This window comes from Oncorhynchus mykiss, chromosome 26 (genome assembly GCF_057628025.1).
Source record: "Oncorhynchus mykiss isolate SJ-2025 chromosome 26, ASM5762802v1, whole genome shotgun sequence".
Classification (NCBI taxonomy): Eukaryota; Metazoa; Chordata; class Actinopteri; order Salmoniformes; family Salmonidae; genus Oncorhynchus; species Oncorhynchus mykiss.
The window spans coordinates 16,210,478-16,237,410 of record NC_143047.1 but is presented as its reverse complement, the minus strand read 5'-3'; the positions used below and the strand labels follow the sequence as shown (position 1 = coordinate 16,237,410).

Here is a 26,933-nt window from a genome sequence, read left to right as displayed (position 1 = left end):
ACCCAGCTCCTCTTTAAATATTGTCCACCTTGTCTGTTCTGTCTATAATTGAAGAAGCACATAAAACATTTTAGCAGATGAGAGCGGTGGACATTCCATGGAATGGGAGAGTCATAGTATAAACATGTAGTTATTATATACAGTACATGTATAGAGCGTGTGAGCTGAGCAAACATTTAAAAGAGAACACACCAAAAAAAATAAGTACAGTACTTCTTTGTACTTTGAGGCTCTGTGCCTTTTCACTCCTCTCCTAATGTACCAAAAGACTGTGGATTATGTCATTGTACCTACATTAGAGGAAGACTGTCACTTTAGTACTGTGGTCAGTTTGTATTACCTTGTACATTCAATTCAAGTATAGTGGCTGGTGGGGGTCTACATGGGGAGAGCGAGTCCACCGAAAGAATGAAGGGGGATGAATGGAGGCCCCACACACAGACGTGTCTGATGCCCTTTCCAGTCACCCCAACCCAATCCCCCGGATAGAGCCCCAATCCATTCTCACCAATAACAAACATTGGATCTTGGCTATAATGAAAACAAGGAATAATAAAGACCCGATATCCTCTCCTAATCTGTCCAGAACTCTTACTCAAATGAATACAATTACATTGTAATATAGTTAAATCCTTATTTTTCTCTCTTCCAATCCAAACCTTTTCTCCACCATTAAGATCTTACAGTGCCTTGCAAAAGTACTCATCCCCCTTGGCTTTTTTTCTTATTTTGTTGCATTACAACCTGTAATTGAAATTGATTTTTATTTGGATTTCATGTAATGGACATACACAAAATAGTCCAATTTGGTGAAGTGAAATTAAAAAAATAACTTGTTTAAAATTAAAACATTAAAAATGGAAAAGTGGTGCATGCTAATGTATTCACCCCCTTTGCTATGAAGCCCCTAAATAAGATCTGGTGCAACAAATTACCTTCAGAAGTCACATTATTAGTTAAATAAAGTCCACCTGTGTGCCACTAAGTGTCACATGATCTGTAACATGAGCTCAGTATATATACACCTGTTCTGAAAGGCATCAGAGTCTGCAACACCACTAAGCACCATGAAGACCAAGGAGCTCTCCAAACAGGTCAGGGACAATGTTGTGGAGAAGTACAGATCAGGGTTGGGTTATAAAAAAATATCAGAAACTTTGAACATCCCACAGAGCACCATTAAATCCATTATTACAAAATGTAAAGGATATGGCACCACAACAAACCTGCCAAGAAAGGGCCGCCCACCAAAACTCACGGACCAGGCATGGAGGGCATTAATCAGAGCGGCAACAAAGAGACCAAAGATAACCCTGACGGAGCTGCAAAGAGCCACAGCGGAGATGGGAGTATCTGTCCATAGGACCACTTTAAGCAATACACTCCACAGAGCTGGGCTTTACGGAAGAGTGGACAGAAAAAAAGCCATTGCTTAAAGAAAAAAATAAGCAAATACATTTGGTGTTCACTAAAAGGCATGTGGGAGACTCCCCAAACATATGGAAGAAGGAACTCTGGTCAGACTAAAATTGAGCTTTATGGCCATCAAGAAAAACGCTATGTCTGGCGCAAACCCAACACTTCTCATCATCCTGAGAATACCATCCACAGTGAAGCATAGTGGTGGCAGTATTATGCTGTGGGGATGTTTTTCACCAACAGGGACTGAGAAACTGGTCAGAATTGAAAGAATGATGGATGGCACTAAATACAGATCAATTCTTGAGGGAAACCTGTTTCAGTCTTCCAGAGATTTGAGACTGGGACAAACGTTCACCTTCCAGCAGGATAAAAGACCCTAAGCATACTGCTAAAGCAACACTCAAGTGTTTTAAGGGGAAACATTTAAATGTCTTGGAGTGGCCTAGTCAAAGCCCAGACCTCAATCCAATTGAGAATATGTGGTATGACTTAAAGATTGCTGTACCCCAGCGGAACCCATCCAACTTGAAGGATCTGGAGCAGTTTTTCCTTGAAGAATGGGCAAAAATCCCAGTGGCTAAATGTGCCAAGCTTATAGAGACATACCCCAAGAGACTTGCAGCTGTAATTGCTGAAGAAGGTGTCTCTACAAAGTATTGACTTTGGGGGGGTGAATAGTTATGCACGCTCAAGTTGTCTGTTTTTGTCTTATTTCTTGTTTGCATCTTCAAAGTGGTAGGCATGTTGTGTAAATCAAATGATATAATCTATTTTAATTCCAGGTTGTAAAGGCAAAAAAAAAAAGGTATATTCTGAGAACATGGGCACCATATTCTGGGTATGTTCTGTTTGACAACTCTAACGCCGAAACATGCAAACAAACGTTTCTCAGAAGGTTTTTGCTAGGCAGAAAGAAAGTTCCCCTAACTAACGGAAAACTGGACACTCAGACATTAGGGGGAACATTACGGGTAACATTACAAAAACATTTTCTCTCCCTGGAATCATAGCTGGAATGATGTTGTCAACAACCTCAGGTCATTGGGAGAGGAATGGCAATTGGGGAGTAGCAGTGGTTTGCTTGCAGATGATGTCTGCTGAAGCTCTTTAGGCAAAACATTCCAAATTCAATCAACATAGATAGACAATGTACTCTCTCTTTCTCTCTATTTCTCACACACACACACACACGCACACGCACACGCACACGTACACGCACACACCACACACACTTCCTCTCTCAGAGCAAGTCATGAAGGAGCTGTCAGATTACAGGAGGGTAATTGAATTTGGGAGTGCTATGGGGAGGGACCAGACAACACATCTTCCATTGCCTCCCCGGAGTGTCAGGAACAAGAGCAGGAGCTCAGGGGAAATTCCTGCCTTCTGATGGGGATTTCGTGAAGGGAGATTGTAGAGGGCAAAGGAGATGCAAGGTGGAGGCTGCGTCCCGCAATATGCACAGCTTTATTTGGAAACTAGTTCACAGGGGCAGCCTTCAGCGCGCTGCATTCACCAGAGAAAGACAGAGAAACACGCCAAGCAAGTCAACATGCACACAGAGAGAGGAGAGAGAACATAAGCATGACAGACAGAAAGAGGGAGAGAGATACGGAGAGGATCGTAAACAGCAAAAACAGACATGCAGAGAGAGGCACAATGCTGAGAAAGACAGAAAGACTGGGGGATGGATAGAGAGAGAGAGAGAGAGTGAGAGAGAGAGAGAGAGAGAGATATGGAGAGAAAGAGTTAGAGACAGATACAGAGAGAGAGTTAGAGACAGAGAGTCAGACACAGATACAGAGAGAGAGTTAGAGACTGAGACAAACCAAGACTTCACAAAATGGGACAAACACCAAATTGAGACTCTGCACGCAGAATTCTGCAAAAATATCCTCCGTGTACAACGTAGAACACCAAATAATGCATGCAGAGCAGAATTAGGCCGATACCCACTAATTATCAAAATCCAGAAAAGAGACGTTAAATTCTATAACCACCTAAAAGGAAGCGATTCCCAAACCTTCCATAACAAAGCCATCACCTACAGAGAGATGAACCTGGAGAAGAGTCCCCTAAGCAAGCTGGTCCTGGGGCTCTGTTCACAAACACAAACACACACACACCCTACAGAGCCCCAGGACAGCAACACAATTAGACCCAACCAAATCATGAGAAAACAAAACGATAATTACTTGACACATTGGAAAGAATTAACAAAAAAACAGAGCAAACTAGAATGCTATTTGGCCCTAAACAGAGAGTACACAGCGGCAGAATACCTGACCACTGTGACTGACCCAAAATTAAGAAAAGCTTTGACTATGGACAGACTCAGTGAGCATAGCCTTGCTATTGAGAAAGGCCGCCGTAGGCAGACATGGCTCTCAAGAGAAGACAGGTTATGTGCTCACTGCCCACAAAATTAGGTGGAAACTGAGCTGCACTTCCTAACCTCCTGCCCAATGTATGACCATATCAGAGAGACATATTTCCCTCAGATTACACAGATCCACAAAGAATTCGAAAACAAATCCAATTTTGATAAACTCCCATATCTACTGGGTGAAATTCCACAGTGTGCCATCACAGCAGCAAGATGTGTGACCTGTTGCCACGAGAAAAGGGCAACCAGTGAAGAACAAACACCATTGTAAATACAACCCATATTTATGCTTATTTATTTATCTTGTGTCCTTTAACCATTTGTACATTGTTAAAACACTGTATATATATAATATGACATTTGTAATGTCTGTATTGTTTTGAAACTTCTGTATGTGTAATGTTTACTGTTAAATTTTATTGTTTATTTCACTTTATATATTCACCTTATATATTATCTACCTCACTTGCTTTGGCAATGTTAACACATGTTTCCCATGCCAATAAAGCCCTTGAATTGAATTGAAAATTGACAGATACAGAGAGAGAGTTAGAGACAGATACAGAGAGAGAGTTAGAGACAGATACAGAGAGAGAGAGTTAGAAACAGAGAGTTAGAGACAGATACAGAGAGAGTTAGAGACAGAGAGTTAGAGACAGATACAGAGAGAGAGTTAGAGACAGAGAGTTAGAGACAGATACAGAGAGTTAGAGACAGATACAGAGAGAGAGTTAGAGACAGAGAGTTAGCGACAGATACAGAGAGAGAGTTAGATACAGAGAGTTAGAGACATATACAGAGAGAGAGTTAGAGACAGAGAGTTAGATACATATACAGAGAGAGTTAGAGACAGATACAGAGAGAGAGTTAGAGACAGAGAGTTAGAGACATATACAGAGAGAGAGTTAGAGACAGAGAGTTAGAGACAGATACAGAGAGAGTTAGAGACAGATACAGAGAGAGAGTTAGAGACAGAGAGTTAGAGGCAGAGAGTTAGAGACAGATACAGAGAGAGAGTTAGAGACAGAGAGTTAGAGACAGATACAGAGAGAGAGTTAGAGACAGATACAGAGAGAGAGTTAGAGACATGTATGTGTAATGTTTACTGTAATGTTTACTGTTAATTTTTATTGTTTATTTCACTTTATATATTCACTTTATATATTATCTACCTCACTTGCTTTGGCAATGTTAACACATGTTTCCCATGCCAATAAAGCCCTTGAATTGAATTTAATTGAATTGAGTTAGAGACAGAGAGTTAGAGACAGAGAAGGGAGAGGCAAGATCACCCTCCTTGAGTCCATCTGTCATTGATGAGCAGGCTCTCATACCACAGGAATTGACAAGTGACTGTTGGGATGGACAGAGTGATATACAGTGCAATACTATATGAAGAAGATTGGCAAGAATCAAATCAATGATTTTGTGAATGGCATGTTAATGGAACGTATGGCTTTCTCATTTCTCTCTTGAGGTTCTACAAGCTCTACAGTATGAAGTGAGGGGGCCGAGGTGGCACATTGACAGACAACAGACTTCCATTGGGTGTCCTGTCTCTCTCCAGACAGAAGCCTGGAGGCTAACTGAGCTGGAGCAGCTAACATGGAGGGTAGTTCAATCAGGGGAGAGCTAGCTAGCGTCTGTCTGTTTGCCAGGTGTGATGTTAGCAGACAGGGGATGTGATGTGTGGATGTCATTAAGTCTGTGAAGTGGAAATAATAAAGAATTAGGGTTGTCTCAGAAGACAGGAGAATTAATCCAAAATGAATTACATGAAGGACGAGGAGGACGAGGAGGAAAAATCCACATTAGCTTATTTCCTCTCCTCTCTGCTTCAAGCAAGATAGGGGCCAATTTCAACTATTTCTCTGAACCACGAAAAAATGTAATTAATAAATGAGAGAGCAAATAAAAACAGATAAATTAGTGACGATGTGGGGGGAGAGAGAGAAGGAGAGAGAGAGAGAGAGAGAGAAGGAGAGAGAGAAGGAGAGAGAGAGAAGGAGAGAGAGAAGGAGAGAGAGAGAGAGAAGGAGAGAGAGAAGGAGAGAGAGAAGAGGATAGTCAGACAGAGGATAGAAATAGAGAGAGAAGGAGAGAGAGAGAGAGAGAGAGCGAGAGAGAGAGAGAGAGCGAAGGATAGAGAGAAGGAGAGAGAGAAGAGGATAGTCAGACAGAGGATAGAAATAGAGAAGGAGAAGGAGAAGGAGGGGAGGAGATGGGCCATGGCAGAGGCAGTAGTCAAAGCCCTGTGGCTGCCAGATTGCCCTGGTCTTTTGTTCCTGGTGTTTTTCTGGAGAGGGCTGCCAGTGTTAGAGAGGCGGTGCTGCCGATTGTAATAAACGGCACTTGTAAATCACGGAGTAGAATTATACAGCATGCACATGGATCCATTCACCATCATGTGCAAAACGTGGCCAAAAACTCAAAGTGATAATTAAGACTTAGGGGGTGAATGGCAGAGACATTTGTGACAACGGAAAATGGCGTCTCCTGGCACTGGGGGAAACAGAAGGGCTCGGAGAGGCTGTGTGTCACAAAACATTACCCACGCAGCTGTTGGCTTTATGAGCAGAGCTGGTGTGCTCTTTCCCACCCCCTCACCCTTCTCTCTGGGTCGATATGCACAGTGGTGCTGTTCACTCCCAGTTTGTGACATTTTAAAGCAACATGTCCCCTTCTCACCTCACACTCCCCCTCAGGGAATAGACAGGGGAAAAGTGCAACAGCCCAATCATTTAAATCCACACACACACACACACACACACACACACACACACACACACACACACACACACACACACTCACTCACACACATCATATTACCAAGTAAAAGCCACCAATTCAATCTGAACATTGTTAAGGTTTCTAAGGGAACTGTACTGGTTGCTCCTTGTGTAATGCAGTGTCTTTGGGCTGGTCTTTGGGCTTGTGTGTGTGTGTGTGTGTGTGACTGCACTGTACTCTGCAATCACACCTGCAACCCTGTACATGTAACTAGTAACATGTAACTATTAACCAAATCTGCATGTGTGTGTGTGTGTGTGTGTGTGTGTGAATGTCTGTCCATTGTCCCCCCTGCACCAGAGTGCAGGTAGCGTAGACATATAGAGTCTGACTGGGAGGAAACCCTTAGCGCCCTGTTAAACCGGCAACCTCCTCTGTCACTCCTGTCTGCCGCCACTGCAGACAGGGGGCTGGAGCTGCAAGCGAAGAACCCGCGAGCTCAATAAAAGTGTGGGTGATTAAACAACTCCCCTTAATTGCTCCTTTTGTGCGGGAATCAAACGGTCACACTGATTACACAGGTATGGGAGGGGCAGAGAGCTGACCGTGCCGACGACGCCGACGAGAGGGCCAGACACCTCTGCTAACCCTCTGCCTGCCCTCACGTCTCACATCACCACCTTTTTATCCCACTAAACTAAACAACCAGCGTCTGTGTGATCTGATGTGTGTGTGTGTGTGTGTGTGTGTGTGTGTGTGTGTGTGTGTGTGTGTGTGTGTGTGTGTGTGTGTGTGTGTGTGTGTGCATGTGTGAGTATGTGTCTCTGGCAGGTAGGGAGAGCGAGGTAGAGAGACAGAGGAAGAGAGAGGGTTCTGAGGTGAGCGACACCAGAGCTCCCCACAGTGGACGGTTGTTGTATTGCAGCAGGCCAGCACAGTCCACACTCAGGGCTCTGAGCTAACAGCCAACTGGCCGTACTGCTGAGGGGACGAGCCAAACCCAGGGCATGTGTCCAAAGTGACGCAGCATGTGTAAGATCACAGCAGCATGGGAACCATACACATCATCTGCCAGTCACAGAAATGAAGACATTTCACTCAAACACAAGGCCCCGAACACAGCGCCTGTCAAATGGGTCAATATGAAAGGGAGGGGCTCAATTACTGTGCCCGCAAATACACACATTAAGTGCCTTTCAAGGGTCTGTAAGTACTTCACTGTAGTACTTCAATGCTCTCTCTCTCTCCACATTCACCACTTGTGAGACGCAGTTGCCATTTTGGTGCCAAAAACCCCATCATTTTAGAGTTTTGCAGTGGAGTGGCAGCGCCGGGCTCAGTCAGTTTCTACGGTCAGATTTAGAGAGTCAGAGTGGGAATTTGGCTGGAGAACAGGTCTTAACAACCCCTCTCTGAGGGAAAAGTGTTCCCTGCTGACGTCATATGAGCACCTACCTACCAACACCAAGCACAACAAACAGGTCTCCTGTTAATGCATTTGCCTGACCAAATCCCACAATTACTGGCATCACCACGATGCACCTGAGCACCGGAGTGGCTTCAGCCTATAAATGTCATTTTTCATTGATGAAGTTAGATGTTTAATAAAACTGCCATTGATAGTCACGGTCGTGAGACACACTGCTACAACAGTCGGCATGGTGGACAGTAGTCACGTCTGGGTAGTCAAACGGAGCGAGGACGCCCCCTGCAGTCTGCGAGACACCAGTGCATATTTTCATGTAACGTCGTACGGTAACAACACCCTTTCCGCTCCACCACGCAATCAACGACTCTCTAAACACTACGGAAAGAAAAGGAGGCAATTATTAAAATTGTGCAAAATCTTTATTCATTCCTTTCATCATATCTTTCCATCGTCGTCACCATCATGAACACACCACTGACAGAGAGGGACAAGAACAGATAGGGATCGGAATACAGTCACTCTTAATGGGGGGACAATAGGTATCAGCTGTCAACGGGCCTTACACACCGCAGCCAGAAGGAGCACTGGACAGTGAAGGCTGGGTAAGGTGTTTCCCCAGTCTTTTCATCTCTACAAACAATACTTGACTTGTGCAGATAGAGTCATTTCTCTCCCAACAGTACATTTCTCCTTCTCTGGTCCACATTTACATTTACAATACACTCTTGTTGTTGTTGTTCAACACCAACGACGCTCTGCATTTGTCCCCAGCACCTATTGCCAAGTCATGTTCAGTATGCATGTCCTAGTGAAGACATTTCACCATAAGGGACATTTAGTAGTTTAGTTTACTTTTACTCCAAATATAAATCTTTCTGTGGTTCCCTATCTTTCTACACACTAGACAGGTAGACCTTGAGACAGTCTGAGAGAGAGAGAGAGAGAGAGAGAGAGAGAGAGAGAGAGAGAGAGAACATACATTTTATCTGGGCTAGGCAAATGTTGAATAAGTGCAATGTCCAGTATAATGTACGATTGTACAGAAATTACGAATAACCCACACATACATACAGCTAATTGATAAACAGGGTAAATTATACACAGGGTTGCCGTTCCCCAAGGTAAACCGTAAATATGTAAGTAAAGCACAACAACATCCTGTTGGTAGAGCCATAGCCATATAATAACTCCATGTATTATATCTCTGAGTAGGGAGGGATAGTGTGCTGTAGGGCATGGATTCACCTGGGGTCACAGCCCTAGTCTCTCAGAGTGGGATGGACTGTACTTTATGGATCAAGTCACAAAGATAAGTCTATGGCCATGGCAGAACAGCTCCTCTTGTCAGTGTGATTTTCTCGAAGAATAGTGTTGCTATGGGTTTTGCATCATGCTCGCTCAGATTCAGCAGTCTAGGGGGCACCAGTATTCTCTGTGTCATCATTTTGACTCTCCGGTCTAATTTCCCTAAATGAAACGTCAGGAGAAGACAAGAAAAGGCTTTAGTCGACAGAGGGAGCAGGCTGTGGCTGTGTCTGTCTGTGACTAGTCTCTCCTGACAGACTGGTAACAACATTAGCCCGTGATGGATTCTCCTGTGCAACATACGATCATGTTGCTCAACCAGAGGGCTTCAGGTCCCTCTCTCTGGGCTATCTGAAGACAAACTGACCCACAACACTGCTTTGATCCGGGAGATAATTGCATCTTGGCCCGTTAATTTATGTCATTAGTCAAAGAATAGGAAATAAACGGATCACTGACATAATGCCTACAACAAACACAATAAAATAACACTTCTACATGCATGTAGATCCACCATTCAACACCCACAGGGGGGTGTAATAAACTAAACATGACTCGTTGTTCTTCTTCTTCTAGATATCCACAATGAGAACTGATGAATATAGATACACAGTCCAAAGGATTCTCCCATTTGCAGCTGATAAAAGAGAGTGGATGAGACTTGACAGTGGCTCAGGAGGAAATGAGAGACCAGGGGGCTGAAAGGGAAGTGAGTGTGTTCGTGCGCTTCAGCTCAGAGTGCGGGTGTGTGTGTGTGTGTGGCAAACCAGTCCAGCTAAGGTTTCCTTCATTCATCCCTGTGTTCTCCAGCACTATCTAGCCCACGGGTGTGGCTCACTGGAGCACAAAGGAGGAACTGTTACACAGGGAGAACAGAAAGCAGTGGAATATAAAGTGAGGAAAGGGAACGAGACTGTAGATATGAGGCGTAAAGATCATCAACCTCCCTCATCTGGTCTGAGTTTGTGTCTCCCAAATGTCTGTCTGTACTTATATCTTCAGTACAGACCTGTTCCTCCAAGGGCCCCCGGGGAGCCTCCATTAGCTGGAGTAGATCTGAGTGCCGATCACACGCATGATCTCCTTCTGCACCTTGGGCTCCTGGGTGTTGATGTTGGCATCTCCCACCTGGCCGTCCTCGTACCTGCAACACAGAGGGTGATCATTCACATCGGGTGAAACGATGTGTCTGTTAGCTGCCTGTCTTGCTGTGCGTCACGTAGAGTTCTAGGGGAACGATAAGAGTCGTGTTACTCACACGAAGAAGAAGCGCGTGCAAACGTGGTCGGACACAGGACACACCCAGATGTTGCCGTGCTTCTGCAGGTCCTTGGACGTGATCACTGAGACAGGCAGACAGCGAGACATGGAAGGGGTTAACAAAACACACCACAACACGACCAAGAACAATGGCTCAAATTGACCACGCTCGTCTGTACACGTCATGTGGTACAGTATTTACCTTCACAAAGGGCAATGCAGTTTAGATTCCGGCTCTGGAGAAACCTTGACTGGATAGGACGGCTCTGTGGAGGCAGCCAACACAGAGCATGATGTCATGCTCGGACACGTATCAACAGGGCAAATGGTTGTATGTCCTACGTGCATGAGTCTCTCACCATCAGACACTGCACCTGTGGAACGGTATTCATTCGGTTGTAACGCTGCACCAGCTCATCTTTGGTGGGCATGCGGTGCTGTCCTTTACCCATCCCTGAACACACACACACGGATGGGAACAAACGCAAAGCTGGTCAGAGCTGTACAGGATGCTGAGAACATGTCAACAGCTGAACGTACGTTGAGTTCTGTTGATGGAACAACAGGTGAGGATGGCATAGGGTCAGGGTATTGCTCAACCTTACTTAAAGATGGCTGCTTGCTTACCCAGTTAGACCTAGACACACATGCACACAAACCTAGATGATATCAGATGACTACATGATCACAGCACGGTGTGATATGCAATGCACAGAGCCAGACACATACAGACCAGACCAGCAGCCCCACAGTGGACACACAGGACAATGTAGTGCAGGGACAGCACAGGTAGGTGAACCCAACCCAAAGATGAAGATGGACTGTACCAGAGACAGAGACAAGTCAGCTGAACAGAGCAGACACAACCAACAGTTTGAAGGACGAGGGGTGAGAGAGACAGAGAAAAAGACAGAGACTGAGAGAGAGAGACAGAGAGAGAGACAGACAGACAGAGAGACAGACAGACAGCAGACAGAGTGATAGAAAGATAGAGAGACAGAGAGAGAGACAAAGACAGAGACAGAGAGAGACAAAGAGACAGAGAGACAAAGAGAGAGAGAGAGAGAGACAGAGAGAGAGACAGAGAGAAAGACAGCAAGATAGAGAGACAGAGAGAGAGACAGAGAGATAGAGAGAGAGAGAAAGCGAGAGAGAGAGAGAGAGAGAGAGACAGACAGAGAGAGAGACAGAGATACAGAGATACAGACAGACAGACAGACAGACAGAGAGAGAGAGATAGAGTGATATAAAGAGAGACAGAGAGAGAGAGACAGAGAGAGAAAGACAGCGAGATACAGAGACAGAGAGAGACAGAGAGAGAGAGAGAAAGAGAGAGAGAGAGAGAGAGAGAGAGAGAGAGAGAGAGAGAGAGAGAGAGAGAGAGCAGGCCTTGGCTTCCTACCTGAGTATCCAAAGGAAATGCTGGAGATGGGGCTGAGATATATACCCTTTCCATAGGCTGCACCATGCAGCTTGCGTTGAAAAGAGCAAGGGGAAGAATCACTGAGAGTCCACCAGCACCACACACTCACACACTCAAAGACACACTGCCAGAGGAACATACACTCAGAGACACACACGCTCATACACACACACACACACACACACACACACACACACACACACGAGAGACACCACCAGGTGAAGTGCAATAGAAGAAGACACCTGCCTAAAGTGCAATACATTGACTATTGTTGGACCCCATAGTCTCCTGTTCCACTACCCACTGAGACCTCATAAGATGTTTAGGTGAGGTAACAAATGTCCATGTTGAAGTCTTGTGTTGAACATTCATGTAAATCATCCATAAGGACGTGGTGCTGCATCAGAACGCACGGCGACAGAACAAGGTGAGGATGAGGAGGAAGAGGATGAAGAAGACGGGGAATGTTTGATGGACATCCATGGCAGAGCAGAGGGGGTTTCAGCTCCAGTGGAGAGGTGACACCCACAGAAATACTTTGTGAGAGTGGAGGGTGAACTGGATGGAGAAAGAAGAATCCCTTCTGAGTTTGGAAAACAGAACGAGGGCTAGGAGACAGAGACACAATGAGATTTGCTGTGCAAGCTGAAGGGGTGAGAGAATGAACAAACAAACGCTCAAGGTGAGGAGGAGGGAGAGAGAGAGAGCGAGGGATGCAGAACAAGGGGATGAAAGACGAGTCTTCAAAGATCTAACAACAAAGGTTCTATTACTGTAATATGCTCATAATAAACCACTCACTGACAACAAACACCCTGCTGACTTCTCCCATGCATACGGCATAATATAATAACAGGAAGGAGCGAGATGGCATGTTTCAAAGGTGCAGACATTATGAACCTTAAGACATAAAAATAGATTGTCATGCATGTGGTTTAATGTCTTGTACAGGGTCTTGAACTACCAGGAGGTTCAGCCATATACCGTACATATTAAACATCATTAGGATCAGCATAGAGGTAAATAAGAGAGACAGTATAGGTGATGACCGTTACTAACCTTCCTTGGATCCCTCACCCACTCACCTACTCACCCACTGTGGATCCTCATAGCGAAACAGACATGGGGCGGGGCAGCAGTCACAACCTCTGACCTAGTCTACTCAGTGCTCTTAGTGGTCTACCCAGGCAGCCACGCCTCCAGCCAGGCCGACTGGTAACCCCCAGCCCCCCAGCAGACAACACAGCCCCTCCGCCTCTCTATCAGGACAGGAAGAGGCGTGGCGTCCACTGCTGTCAGAGCAGGAAACAGGAAGTGCTCGACATATGCCAGGGGAAAATTACCGGTGGGCCTGGCAATACAATGAGAGAGAAACCTGGCATCCGTTACTGTCAAAATGGATCAGCTGGACAGCCAACCTGCACTGTGTGTGAGGAGGACAGACAGGCGCTGTCCAAGGGAGGATGCGTCTTAGTTCAGCCAACTGCTGGATCTACATACCTGCAGTTTGGTATAAGAGGCATTGACTAGTCCATTTCTCAGAACGGAGTGCCAGTTCTCTATATGGGAACCACTAGAGCAGGTGCAGGGAGAGAGAGAGATAAGGAGAGCTGTGAATACTGAACACTTCTTCCTCAAACAGGGCTAGTGCTTTCTAAAGGCTCCAACAACGCTGTGCAGAGATCGTTCAAAATGGAATTATTGCCACTTTTGCATGCCAACCATTTATAGACATATTGTTATACTGTACCTAAAGTAAAGCATTCATGCTCGTGAGATATCTACATCTTATTGGCAATGCAATACGTCTGTTTCCACTGTGTTTTTGGCTGATTGTATGGGATAGTAATTCTATTTTCTCACATTTTCTAAACTTGCCATGTTTGTTTGCTAAAAACAGCAGGATGGCTGAGGACCTACAGCACAAGAAGAGCTCAGAAATCTCCTGATATTACATCACCCCTCCTTCTCTTTTCAACAGCAGGATGTTACGAGAATAGAAGTCTCAGTGGGAATACATCAAACTGTACCGTCTCTCATCTCTTATTGTCCTCAAATAAACCCCAGGGGTGAAACAGGGTAGCCATGCTGTTATTCTTAGCAGAGACAAAGTTCAAGAGGAGTGGTCGTTGAATTTAATTCAGCTAGCTCCCTGAGGGACTGAGACAGTTCTGATTGCTTTGAGATGGTCTCATGCATGCTTCTGCTTCGTGCCTTTCGGCATGGCTGTCTGACTCTGTCTGTCGCTCACACTGATGTCTCTACATCAGGGACCCAGTACTGATGGGAAAACAGGGTGTGGTGTTTGCTCACTGTGCCGTCAGCTGGTGGATGCTGTAACTACCAGCTATGTGGGACTATATTATGTGTCTCTGTCTATAAGACGGCAGGTAGCCTAGCAGTTAGAGAGGCGACCCAGCAACCGGAGGGTTGCCAGTTTGAATCCTGGGTCTGACGTGAAAAAGAAAATCGGTGTGGAAGTGAGTTGGCACCCGGAGGATGCGGGTATCTAATCCTAAATGCGTTGCCTGCCATTGTACCCTTGAGCAAGGCACTTAACCACCCACAACAACTGCTCCATGGGCGCCCAGTGTGGCAACCCCCTGCTCCAACCTCTCCAACCTGTATGTTTGAGTGTCTTTGGGAGGGGATGGGATACATTTCGGTTGGACTTTGTGTACAATTTACGAATAAAGTTATCTCAAACTTAATAAAACATAGTACCTATTCTGTGGTTAAGGGGAGGTTGTTGCTGCCATATACTGTATTAGGGACCACTACAGGGGAGTGGCACCCTTAGGGGAGAGAGAGGGGACTCACTGGAAGGCAAAGGTGCTGCCGTAGAGCTTCTTGGCCGTGCGAAAGCGTGCCTCCTTGGCAGGCGGGCTGCTGAGTAACAGGAACTGGTGGGATGTGTGCATGAACTTCAGTTGCTATAGGACAGAGAGAGAGACGGAGGGAAGGAGAGAGAGAATAGAGAATCATGTACTGGAGAACACACGGCAACAGTTACGAGGAAGAGCAGACACCAGAGATCTGTGTTATTCATACCCTGCTCAGAGGCAGCTTGACGATATGGGATCGGTTACTGGATATGATCCTAGAGACGGAGAGAGGGAGAGAGAGGGAGAGAGGGAGAGAGGGAGAAAGAGGGAGAGAGGGAGAGAGAGGGAGAGAGGGAGAGAGAGGGAGGAGAGAGGATGGGATAGGGCGGGGAGAAGAAAAACAGGTTAGTGAAAGAGGCAGAACAAGGTTGGAGGTTTAGATTGCAGGAGGTGTAAGCAGAGACCTTCTACCTACCACTGTAGTAGAGGGTGAGCCAGGGGGTCCAGTTTGTCCATCTGTTTCTTAATCTCCAGATATGAGCCCTGGAAAAGACAGCTTTCATTATTTCACACCCCACTATCCTTTCGTCACTAGACTATCAGATCTAAATATGACAAGGAGACGATTCAACGCAACAACACATATATAGTCTCTTTTTTTACAGCCCAAGTCCAGCACAGGACTGCCCTTCCTTCATCCCAGCCTCCCCCAGCTTCAGTACCTGGGTCATCTCGCGGATGGACATGACACTGTCCAGTGCTTTTTGCAATCTCTCATAGTTCTTCTTCTGTGACCAGGGAGCAAGATGGAGCCACAGAGACAGGCGTCAGAAGGACAGGGAGAGAGACAAACATTGGATTAATACCTACAACCCATTCAATGAGCCCAAAGTAATGTTCTAGAATGTTATCACATATACCAGACAACATGTATCGTGGTGTGTAACCACAGCAACAGTAGTAACCTTTGGGTTGAAGGCCAGAGTCTTGGGGTCGTTGGGGTCGACCACAGACGGGTAGGGTTCAAAGATGATGCTTTTACGAGGAGACTCCAGAGCAGCCCGACACATAGCCACCAGCAGATCCACCACCTAGGCATCAACATGAAAGCCCATCAGTTATCACCACATAGACAGGGACAGACAGACCAGACAAGGGGATAGAGAAAGTGTGTGTGTTGTTAGTCAGGCAGTCACCTCTGCTCCAGTGGCCACCTCCTCTGCTGCTCCTGACATCACACCCAGAGTGTAGAAGGAGAACACACACAGCTCTCTAGTGCACACAGCTGGCTGCACACCCACACACACACACACACACACACACACACACACACACAGGGCAAGTGGTACACACACGTACACAAACAAACATCAATCTGAGTGGAACAGAGAAACTTGCTCATAACTGAATTGAAACGTTTACATTTTAACGTTCACTTCACACTGTATGTTTTCTGTAATGTGGTCTACCTTCAACATGGATCCGTTCTGAAAGACGTGCTGCTCGTCACAGACCACACAGTACTCATTGAGAGTGGGGATCCTCTGCTCCGAGTATTTCATTATCTGTCGGGAGACAAAACATGGTATTCCTGCTAATCACTCCCTCCTCTCCTCCAGCACCATGTATCACTATCCTATGATGACATCATCAGCTGACTTGGCCTCTTATCAACGCTTTAGTCTGTCACTTTACCCAGGGTTGAAACAAACCCATCATACACAGGCACATTAAATATAAAGATAAAACACTTCCTCATTTCAACTTTCATGAATCAAACAAACAGAGGTGGAGACCTTCTTTAAGCACACACTATGTCCTCTAACTCCTGTACGTGTGATTGACCCTTGATAGTCCTATCAGTGTTTGTGCTTTGGAGTTGTTTTGGAAGGACGTTCAGAGTGAACTAAAAGCCTATTTAGAGCCCTAGCTTTGTCCTTGAGGTCTTATCTACCTGTACTAAGAAGCCATACTCCAAGGTAGGGATGTTCTTGCAGTGTCCGCCCGCCTGGGATGAGAAAAACAATTCAATCAGCTGCCTCGTGGTAATCTGCGCTGGGGCCCTGGCCGCCGGGACAGCCACAGTCTGATGGGTACAGTGAAGACAAAGCATTATGGGACACGGCGCCAGCCATGGTCAGGTATGGGTAGGAAAAGGCTCAGGAAGGAAGGTAAGGTACAGGTAAGGTACAGTACTGTAGGTGTGTTGGTTGGGGGAGGGGAACATTCAAAGTTGTCAGGTAGTTCAAAGCGAGAAAACAATTAGATAGTGTGGATAATAGAATGGGGAAATAGTTGTTTGTTACGAGTAATGCTCTGAATTCATGCCCTTTCTGATATGGATGATGGATGATGTATTGTATTGTGTGACTGTTAGCTGTACGGTCACAGTGACGTTTTTAATGCAATAGAATACCCATCAACACACACATGTGCAATTTCATGAGGTGCAATAATTGGGCTCTGTGCAATACACTGCACAATTATTAGGCAAGTGAGTATTCTTATCTTATCATTATTTCTAAGCACATTTTCCAGCTCCGAACCATATCAACTTGAATGCTTATTGGATTGAATCATTTTCAGGTGATATGTATTTGCGTAATGAGGGAGGGTGTGGCGAAATGTGAATAACACCTTATATCAAGATATAATTATTAGGCAGCTTCATTACCTCAGGTAAAATGGGCCAAAAAAGAGATGTAACTGAGACTGAAAAGTCAAAAATGGTAAAATGCCTTTCAGACGGAAGCAACACTCTTGAAATAGCTCAACTATTGAGGCGTGACCACCGGACCATTAAACGTTTTGTTTGCGAATAGTAAACTGGGGGCGTAAAGAACGAGTGGAAAAGAAAAGGCACGAATGAACTGCAAAAGACTTGAGAAGAATTAAACATCAAGCTACCAGGAACCCATTATCCTCCAGTGCCACCATGTTCCAGAACTAAGAAGAATTAAACGTCAAGCTACCAGGAACCCATTATCCTCCAGTGCCACCATGTTCCAGAACTAAGAAGAATTAAACGTCAAGCTACCAGGAACCCATTATCCTCCAGTGCCACCATGTTCCAGAGCTGAGAAGAATTAAACGTCAAGCTACCAGGAACCCATTATCCTCCAGTGCCACCATGTTCCAGAGCTGAGAAGAATTAAACGTCAAGCTACCAGGAACCCATTATCCTCCAGTGCCACCATGTTCCAGAGCTGAGAAGAATTAAACGTCAAGCTACCAGGAACCCATTATCCTCCAGTGCCACCATGCTCCAGAGCTGAGAAGAATTAAACGTCAAGCTACCAGGAACCCATTATCCTCCAGTGCCACCATGTTCCAGAGCTGAGAAGAATTAAACGTCAAGCTACCAGGAACCCATTATCCTCCAGTGCCACCATGCTCCAGAGCTGAGAAGAATTAAACGTCAAGCTACCAGGAACCCATTATCCTCCAGTGCCACCATGTTCCAGAGCTGAGAAGAATTAAACGTCAAGCTACCAGGAACCCATTATCCTCCAGTGCCAATATGTTCCAGAGCTGAGAAGAATTAAACGTCAAGCTACCAGGAACCCATTATCCTACAGTGCCACCATGTTCCAGAGCTAAGAAGAATTAAACGTCAAGCTACCAGGAACCCATTGTCCTCCAGTGCCACCATGTTCCAGAGCTGAGAAGAATTAAACGTCAAGCTACCAGGAACCCATTATCCTCCAGTGCCACCATGTTCCAGAGCTGAGAAGAATTAAACGTCAAGCTACCAGGAACCCATTATCCTCCAGTGCCACCATGTTCCAGAGCTGAGAAAAATTAAATGTCAAGCTACCAGGAACCCATTATCCTCCAGTGCCACCATGTTCCAGAGCTGAGAAGAATTAAACGTCAAGCTACCAGGAACCCATTATCCTCCAGTGCCACCATGTTCCAGAGCTGAGAAGAATTAAACGTCAAGCTACCAGGAACCCATTATCCTCCAGTGCCATCATGTTCCAGAGCTGAGAAGAATTAAACGTCAAGCTACCAGGAACCCATTATCCTCCAGTGCCACCATGTTCCAGAGCTGAGAATAATTAAACGTCAAGCTACCAGGAACCCATTGTCCTCCAGTGCCACCATGTTCCAGAGCTGAGAAGAATTAAACGTCAAGCTACCAGGAACCCATTATCCTCCAGTGCCACCATGTTCCAGAACTGAGAAGAATTAAACGTCAAGCTACCAGGAACCCATTATCCTCCAGTGCCACCATGTTCCAGAGCTGAGAAGAATTAAACGTCAAGCTACCAGGAACCCATTATCCTCCAGTGCCACCATGTTCCAGAGCTGAGAATGATTAAACGTCAAGCTACCAGGAACCCATTATCCTTCAGTGCCATCATATTCCAGAACTGAGAAGAATTAAACGTCAAGCTACCAGGAACCCATTATCCTCCAGTGCCATCATATTGCAGAACTGAGAAGAATTAAACGTCAAGCTACCAGGAACCCATTAGCCTTCAGTGCCACCATATTCCAGAGCTGCAACCTACCAGAAGTACAAGGTGTCAAGTGCTCAGAGACATGGCCAAGGTCAAGAAGGCTGAAACACTACCACCACTGAATAAGATTCACAAGTTGAAGCATCAAGATTGGGCAAAGAAACACCTGAAGACAGATTTTTCTTGGGTTTTATGGACAGATGAAATGAGAGTGACTCTTCATGGACCAGATGGATGGGCCCGTGGCTGGATCAGTAATGGACACAGGCCACCACTTTGAGTCAGGCGCCAGCAAGGTGGAGGAGGGGTACTGGTATGGGCTGCTATCATTAAGGATGAGGTAGTTGGACCTTTTTGGGTTGAAGATGGACTGAAACTCAACTCTTAAACCTACTGCCAGTTTCTGGAACATTCTTTCTTCAAGCAGTGGTACAGGAAGAAGTCCTCAGCATTCAAGAAGGCCTTTATGCAGGACAATGCTCCATCACCTGCATCCAAGTACTCCACTGCTTGGCTAGCCAGCAAGGGCCTCATAGATGCCCGAATAATGATCTGGTCCCCTTCCTCACCTGACTTAAATCCTATTGAGAACTTCTCAAACTTGAGATTTACAGTGAGGGAAGACAATACACCTCTTTGAACAGAATTTGGGAGATCAAGAATCTGACAGACTCCATGGATGGTGGCTATATTGGTCACTGAATATTTTTGAAAGGCCCAAAATGTTATTTAATTGTCATTTTGTGTTACTTATTTGTTACAATTACTCTAAAAATTGAGAATAAACAAGTGAATTGGGAGAAATTATTTTTGTAAATTAGTTGCCTAATAATTGTGCACACATATATTTCCCTGAGAAAGACAAAACTCACTTTTCCTTTGTTAAACGTTCAGGTTGGAGGTTCAATAACATTTTGGATTGACTGAGAGCATTCTGTCTGTTCAACAATAACATTGTGTTGTCTGTGCTGATGTGTATAGGGGTAAGAGGGCCAGTCAGGACAGGGGTGTGTGATGGTGGTGGTGAGGGGAGGTGACCTCCGACCTGGCTGTTGGGGGGGTAGCTGAACAGCTCCCCCTTGGGGTTCTTCATGGTGCAGGAGATGGAGCGATTCATGAGCCGGGTCACCCTCAGCTCTGGAACACTCAGCTTCCCCTTCAGAACCGTGTCCTGGATCAGAGGGAAGCTGGGGGACCTGGGAACACACAGACACACAACCCAGAGACCATCAATGGATAGACCTGGAAGTATACAGCACATACACATACAGACAGTCATTCAGACACCTATGGAAGAAAATTATACAAACACGAAAGTTCAGAGCAACTAATTGGTGAGTATGTTTACATGCACACTAATAATTTGATATTAAGCTAATTATGGCAAATACTAGTTTGGCACTAGTCATGTAAACACCTTACTCTGATTATCTTATTCTGCGTAAGGTCAAGCAAAGTAAAAGCATAACCCAGTTAAAACACCTCCATTTTCTAGCAATCTAGGACATGTGAACACCTTTATTGGAGTGCCTGTGTTGTATTTGATCTGCGCGTGAGCTCCCTCGAGTGAAGTGAGTTCGGGAAAATGTCTTTAAAATAGTTTACACACACAAACTTTATATGTCCAAACTCAAATAGGCTTCCCAAAAATAACATGGTCCCCGTGATAGAATGTTAACTTTGATTGCCAATTTTCTACATTTTTCCATCAGGAAGCCTGTCCCTGTGTAGAGGATTGTAAGCGAAATTGTTCTTCTTGCAAACCATGTAAACGTTTTAATCTAAACATTACATTAAATCAGAGTATTCACAAGAACTGTTTTATTGAATGGATGTAAACATACCCATTGACTACTGAGATGACAGTGATGATGAAATCTGACCAGGATAGTGAATGTGAAGCTATAATAGTATCCGGGTCAGTACTAGAAACTGTAATAGGAGCCATACTTGGGGATGGGAGAGAAGATGCTGAGTCCTGCGCGGAACTTCTTAATGGTTCCCCCGGCCTTGAACCAGCTGTGTCTCTTCTCCTGCTGGGCCTTCAGGAACTCATTACTGAGGTGCTTCCACTGCTGGGACGTGAACGTACTCAGGATCCTACAGGGCAGACAGCACAACCAGTCACAATCACTGAATTCGGACGAAATTAGCAGATGTCATTGACTCTACTGGAAATTTAGGTACATAATATACACTAAATTACCAAAAGTATGTGGACACCTACTCGTCGAACATCTCATTCCAAAATCATGGGCATTAATATGGAGTTGGTCCCTCCCTTTCTGCTATAACAGCCTACAGTCTTGTTGGAACATTGCTGAGGGGACTTGCTTCCATTCAACCACATTGAGAATTAGTGAGATCGGGCACTGATATTGGGCGATAATGCCTGGCTCGCAATCGGTGCTCCAATTCATTCCAAAGATATTCGGTGGGGTTGAGGTCAGTCAAGTTCTTCCACGCCGATCTAGACAAACCATTTCTGTATTGACCCCGCTTTGGGCACAGGGGCATTGCCATGTTGAAACAGGAAAGGGCCTTCCCCAAAGTGTTGCCACAAAATTGGAAGCACAGAATTGTGGATGCTGTAGCGTTAAGATTTCCCTTCATTGGAACTAAGGGGCCTAACCCGAACCCTGAAAAACAGCCCCAGACCATTATTCCTCCTCCTTCAAACTTTACAGTTGGCACTGTGCATTCGGGTAGGTAGGGCTCTCCTGGCATCCACCAAACACAGATTTGTCCGTTGGACTGCCAGATGGTGAAGTGTGATTCATCACTCCAGAGAACGTGTTTCCACTGCTCCAGAGTCCAATGGTGGCGAGCTTTACACCACTCCAGTCGACAATTGTAATTGCGCATGGTGATCTTAGACTTGTTTGCGTCTGCTTGGCCATGGAAACCCATTTCCTGAAACTCCTGACGAACAGTTCTTGTGCTGACATTGCTTCCAGAGGCAGTTTGGAACTCAAATACTGAGTGTTGCAAACGAGGACAGACCATTTTTACGCGCTACACGCTTCAGCACTCTGTGGTCTCTGCGTTCTGTGGTCCCATTCTGTGGCCTACCAATTCGCGGCTGAGCCACTGTTGCTCGTAGACATTTCCACTGCACAATAACAGCACTTACCGTTGACCAGGGCAGCTCTCTAGGGCAGACAATTGAATGTCACTGAGCACTTCAGTAAGGCCATTCTACTGCCAATGTTTGTCTATGGAGATTGCATGGCGGTGTGCTCAATTTTATACACCTGTCAGCAATGGGTGTGGCTGAAGGGGCGTCCACATACTTTTGCATTGATAGTAGAAGTTGTATAGGTGTCATTGAAAATGGTGGAAATCTTGTGAAATTAGCGTAGGACCCATGGATTGCCTCTCTGAACCAGAATGTGAGGAATTGTGAGTGGCATGTGACTCGAGTAGGACTCACTTCTTGAGCTGCAGGCCCAGGCTGAAGCCCTCTTTATTGGAGGGCTGGAACACCTCCACTGACGGTTCTGAGAATAGATGACTCATTATTATGCAACACATAGGAGTGAAGAACTCAGCTCTGATTACACAAACACAGGCAGGCAAACGCATGCACACACACACACACACACGCACAGCCACTGGGGCTCTGCTCACCCGGTCCATCTAGGTACTGTGAGAGCGAGAAGCGCAGTCTCAGAATGATGGGCTCTGTTCGGATGACCTTCCAGGCTGTTGCCACCTCCTCCTGGAACAAACACATACACAAACACACACACACACATATGATATACACATACACTGTCTACTATGATGAATTGTAATACTGGAATGCCCATAGAAAATAAAATGAAAACTCACATCCAAGAAACTGATGTTAATCTGAAGGTCAATGTCCACATCATCAATGGTTCCATACTCTCTGAAAGAAGAAGAATAGCAAACATACAGATTTAATAATCACATAAACTGATCAGCTTTTCCATGCTAAGAAACTTGACATCTCAGTGGATCTGATGTTGTCTGGAGCAACGTATTTGCTAATCATGACAATAACAGTCAGTGGTCTTGGTTTCCAGACTTGGCTGTGGCGACTGTGTGTGTACTGTAGTACCTGACAGAGACAGCACTGTCGGTATAGATGTCCTTCACTGCCTCGATGTCTGCATCCAGTTGGGGATGTCGGTACAGGTCAGCAGCACAGCTCCCCTACAGGACGGGAGGGGCACAGGTCAGACCACTGAATTATCCATGGAGATGCTGCTGTAGCCTCCATTTACAGTAATATGAGCTAGCTCTGATACTCATGTATGAAATGACTGTAGTATTAGACAAGGCACAGGGCCAGTCCAGTTCTGCTGTCTCACAGGACTGTATCTGTGTGTCTCTCTATCTCTAGTTCCATCTTCTATCTGTCTCGTTATCACACACATATATCAGTGCCGACAAACAGGCTCTCATCTCTTGGTCGATGGTCTGAATCCAATGGAGAATAGGCTTTTAAAACCGGACTGAATTTACAGTACTTTCAAACCGAGCCTTTTAGAGATAACTTTTTGTAAAAAGCTGATTGAAAGATGAACATATTGTGTATGTCACATAGGATTTGATGTAATAAGATAACAGTTTCTGAGGACCACTACGGGGAGTTCTGAAGACCCCAAGTGATGATTCTGATTGTATTGGACCAAAGAGCCTAGCGGGCAAAACTGGTTGAAATGATGTCATTATGACATTTTGTCCGGTTTGCCCTCTGGGAGGGATAGGAGGCCTGGGAGGTTGTCATGACGGCTTGGGTACCTGGATCCCATAGAGGAACTGCTCCGACTCATTCTCCCCATCTGATTCCTCATCAGTCCAGGACTGGCCTTTGATGTCCTGCAGGCATACAGACAGATGTGAAACGCCATTCTAGTTATTATCGCTCCATCTCCCATCCTTTCTCTCTCTCTGTCCATTTAGCTGCCAGTTCTTCAAAGACTTCCAAATAAAGCTTTTGATGTCACGTCAAAGGGATGGACGGAGATCCATTTGGATAAACAAAGTACAACTAGACATGAAATAAGCCACAGATATTCAATACATTATTTGCAAAAACATGTACGACGATTCCCTATTATGTTTTTGTTTGGCTTAGTAGTTATCGACAGCAAGGCATCTCGCCTTATATATCTAATTAAATATCTACATACATCAGCCATTCCGACTGTATCTATTATGATAACTGCAGTCTGATGATAAACAGAGACTACAGTACTACGTCTATGATACTGCCATTGGATATGGTGTTATAAGAGTTTTCTCACCATTGGGTCTGTTGTTCATAGGGGTTTCTCAGACAGGGTTAGGCTTCTCCCATCCATCCATAACAGCTGAGCTCCATGTAGGTGGAGGGACTGAGGTTGAAGTCTGGCCTGGTCACTCGGACTTCCTCTCGAACCGTGGTACCTAATCATTTGGCATGAGAGACAGGTGGAACACGAACAATAATCTTACAGTAATGTCTCTTATTTCAGCATTTTTTACGAAGCATCTACCTTTAATAAACACAGCTTACTAACCAGTGATGCAATGACGTTTTCCGCATTGCCACTTCCTAATGGTGGCCTCCTTTTCCCCTTTTTCTTTCAATCATCTGCACTCCACCGTGCCATGTATCCTAGCAACAGCCACTTCTGCCGTCTGTCACCCTCCCATTAATCACAGTGAAGACAGAGAGTGTGTGGGAGAGAGAGGCTTTACGTGTTGTGCTTTGTGCACAATTTTATGTTTAGGTAATCTGAATATTCAACAGAATCTTCATCTAACCTTTTCAATCTGTGCACAAAAGGTAAGGAAAGGGCCGTCCATTTGATGAAATCACTTCATTGTATTACCTGCACTCTCAAGTTTAGGAATCGTCGTGCAAAAGATTTACCTGGCCGAATTAGGAGTTAAAGCCCGGGAGAGATATATTTCTCCCAGGGCATTTTTGACATTTTCTCAGCATCCTAAAATTGTGATATTTCAACAGAGCAATCATAATCAGTCATTAAGCTCTCAGACCTCACAATGACCTCAGAGGATGAGATCACTGTGCTAGATGGTACCAGGTGTGTACTTTTACAAACTGAATCTATGATATATCCCTAACAGCTCCTAACAAAAACATAATAGTGTTCCAGATTATACCGTACTTCCCTCCACATATTCCAGCTGCCATAGCTTTACATTCAGATGTAAACACATCAGACATTGTGTCCCCTAAGCTAAACACAACATGCACTGAGGGCAATACATAATGGTAATGGACTCCTGTCTACTGTATCGATGCTCATAGTTGAATACAGGTTGTTGGCACAGAACCCACTAATAAAATCACAACACATACACAGCCTGTGGCTGTTAGAGTCAACGACAAATCCAACGATGCCTCCTCTACCAGATACGTATGAGTCAATAAAAATGAAGAAACACTTTGTCTCTCTCTGTCTCTCTCTCTCCCACTCACCATTATCACCCCCCCTTCCTCCTCCTGTCCTCTCCCGCCTGCATTGCCATTTCCCGACCCCCTCTCGCCTCTCTCTGTCATCTCACATACAGATAGAGATGCAAACTGACCCCCTCCCCTCATCCCCTCAATGAGAATTAAACACACGCAGAGGCATGCAGCTTTCCCCCTCCCCCACCTCTCCTCCGGCTGACACGCTTACCTATACAGGAGCTGGAGATGGAGGATGGAGATGGAGGATGCTGTCCTTGGTCCTGATCCTTCTGATCCTTTCCCTCTTAAAGGGAACACCTGCTTTTATATCCTTGCTATGTCCCCCCTGAATGAAAAATGAAAATACAATTATTTAAAAAACAGCAGTGAGAATTGTAAATGCCAAAATGGCTGCCTCCCTCTCGCTCCCTGTCAGCATCAGCCTCTCTGCTTCCCGGTGGCTGCTCTATGTCTGTGTTTATCTATTGCAGATCTCAACTCATACTGACGTCTTATTTTTTGCCTGACAACACTGAGGGGCCTGAGCATGCTCAGTTGGAGCTAGCAGCTGGTCATGTGACTTGCAGCTGACTATGTTTCTGCTAAGGGGGAGAAGGGCGAGAGAAAAATGGAGGAACATGGCAGTCCTGTTAGTGCTGTGATGACTGTGTGTTTCTGAGTCTGTTTCTAAGTCTGTGCCTGTGTCTCTGCCAGAGCAATCACTTTTTGAGAAAGAAGTGCATGTCTATTGTCTGATATTATTTTAGGACCGTTCTGTCTGTTACGCTCATAAATCACCTATTCTAAAAGATGAAATGAAAAAAATATATAAAGTGAATCCTCAGGAACAAAACACATTCTAATTAACTCATGAAATGTAGAAGCAACGGAACAGTATTTTATGTATTGCAGTGTGTATTACAATTATAGAGCTGCATATTGTTTAGGAAATTGTACAGTGGCTGAGTCAGCGTCTGAGACAATGGCAATTAGCCTCTGTGCAACGGTCTTAATCAGTGTTTAGCCTGGTTAGCTCCCTGCATCGTGGTAAGTACTGACCAATATAACGGACAGATTAGGCTCTGGCTCTGCTGTGTGTCCACTCTTAGTAAGGAGTGATGTCTCTTTGCTGATGTGTTATGGCAGGAATTCCAAAGTGCAGTGACCCTTGTTAAGATTTTCTGCCTGAAGACAAATATAGGACATACAGAGCATTCGGAAAGTATTCAGGCCCCTTGACTTTTTCCACAT

The 26,933-nt window shown here is 45.2% G+C and overlaps 1 protein-coding gene across 10 annotated transcripts; it reads right to left on the bottom strand.

The window, feature by feature from the left end:
• Window positions 1-8,367: 8,367 nt before the first annotated feature.
• On the bottom strand, window positions 8,368-26,248 carry LOC110506470 (protein mono-ADP-ribosyltransferase PARP6). Of its 10 annotated transcripts, none has more exons than XR_016492246.1 (23): window positions 25,912-26,235; window positions 24,526-24,667; window positions 24,020-24,097; window positions 23,334-23,428; window positions 23,081-23,141; window positions 22,877-22,967; window positions 22,680-22,746; window positions 21,197-21,346; window positions 20,292-20,442; window positions 16,735-16,866; window positions 16,250-16,345; window positions 15,977-16,069; window positions 15,746-15,871; window positions 15,503-15,568; window positions 15,256-15,323; window positions 15,007-15,055; window positions 14,776-14,888; window positions 13,456-13,528; window positions 11,935-13,306; window positions 10,892-10,986; window positions 10,735-10,798; window positions 10,531-10,615; window positions 8,368-10,416 (listed from the first exon to the last, which is right to left on the bottom strand). XR_016492246.1 is itself a non-coding variant. In XM_036963640.2 (23 exons), exons 2-23 carry the CDS (start codon window positions 24,526-24,528, stop codon window positions 10,314-10,316), a joined length of 1,929 nt encoding a protein of 642 aa, XP_036819535.1. In that variant the 5' UTR covers window positions 24,529-24,667; window positions 25,912-26,248; the 3' UTR covers window positions 8,368-10,313. The 10 variants fall into 10 exon arrangements, 7 of the variants coding, with proteins under 7 accessions (XP_036819535.1, XP_036819537.1, XP_036819538.1 ...); XR_016492247.1 differs by having other exon boundaries at window positions 15,503-15,565; window positions 25,912-26,216; XR_016492248.1 differs by having other exon boundaries at window positions 16,735-16,788; window positions 25,912-26,216.
• Between the last annotated feature and the right edge of the window lie 685 nt (window positions 26,249-26,933).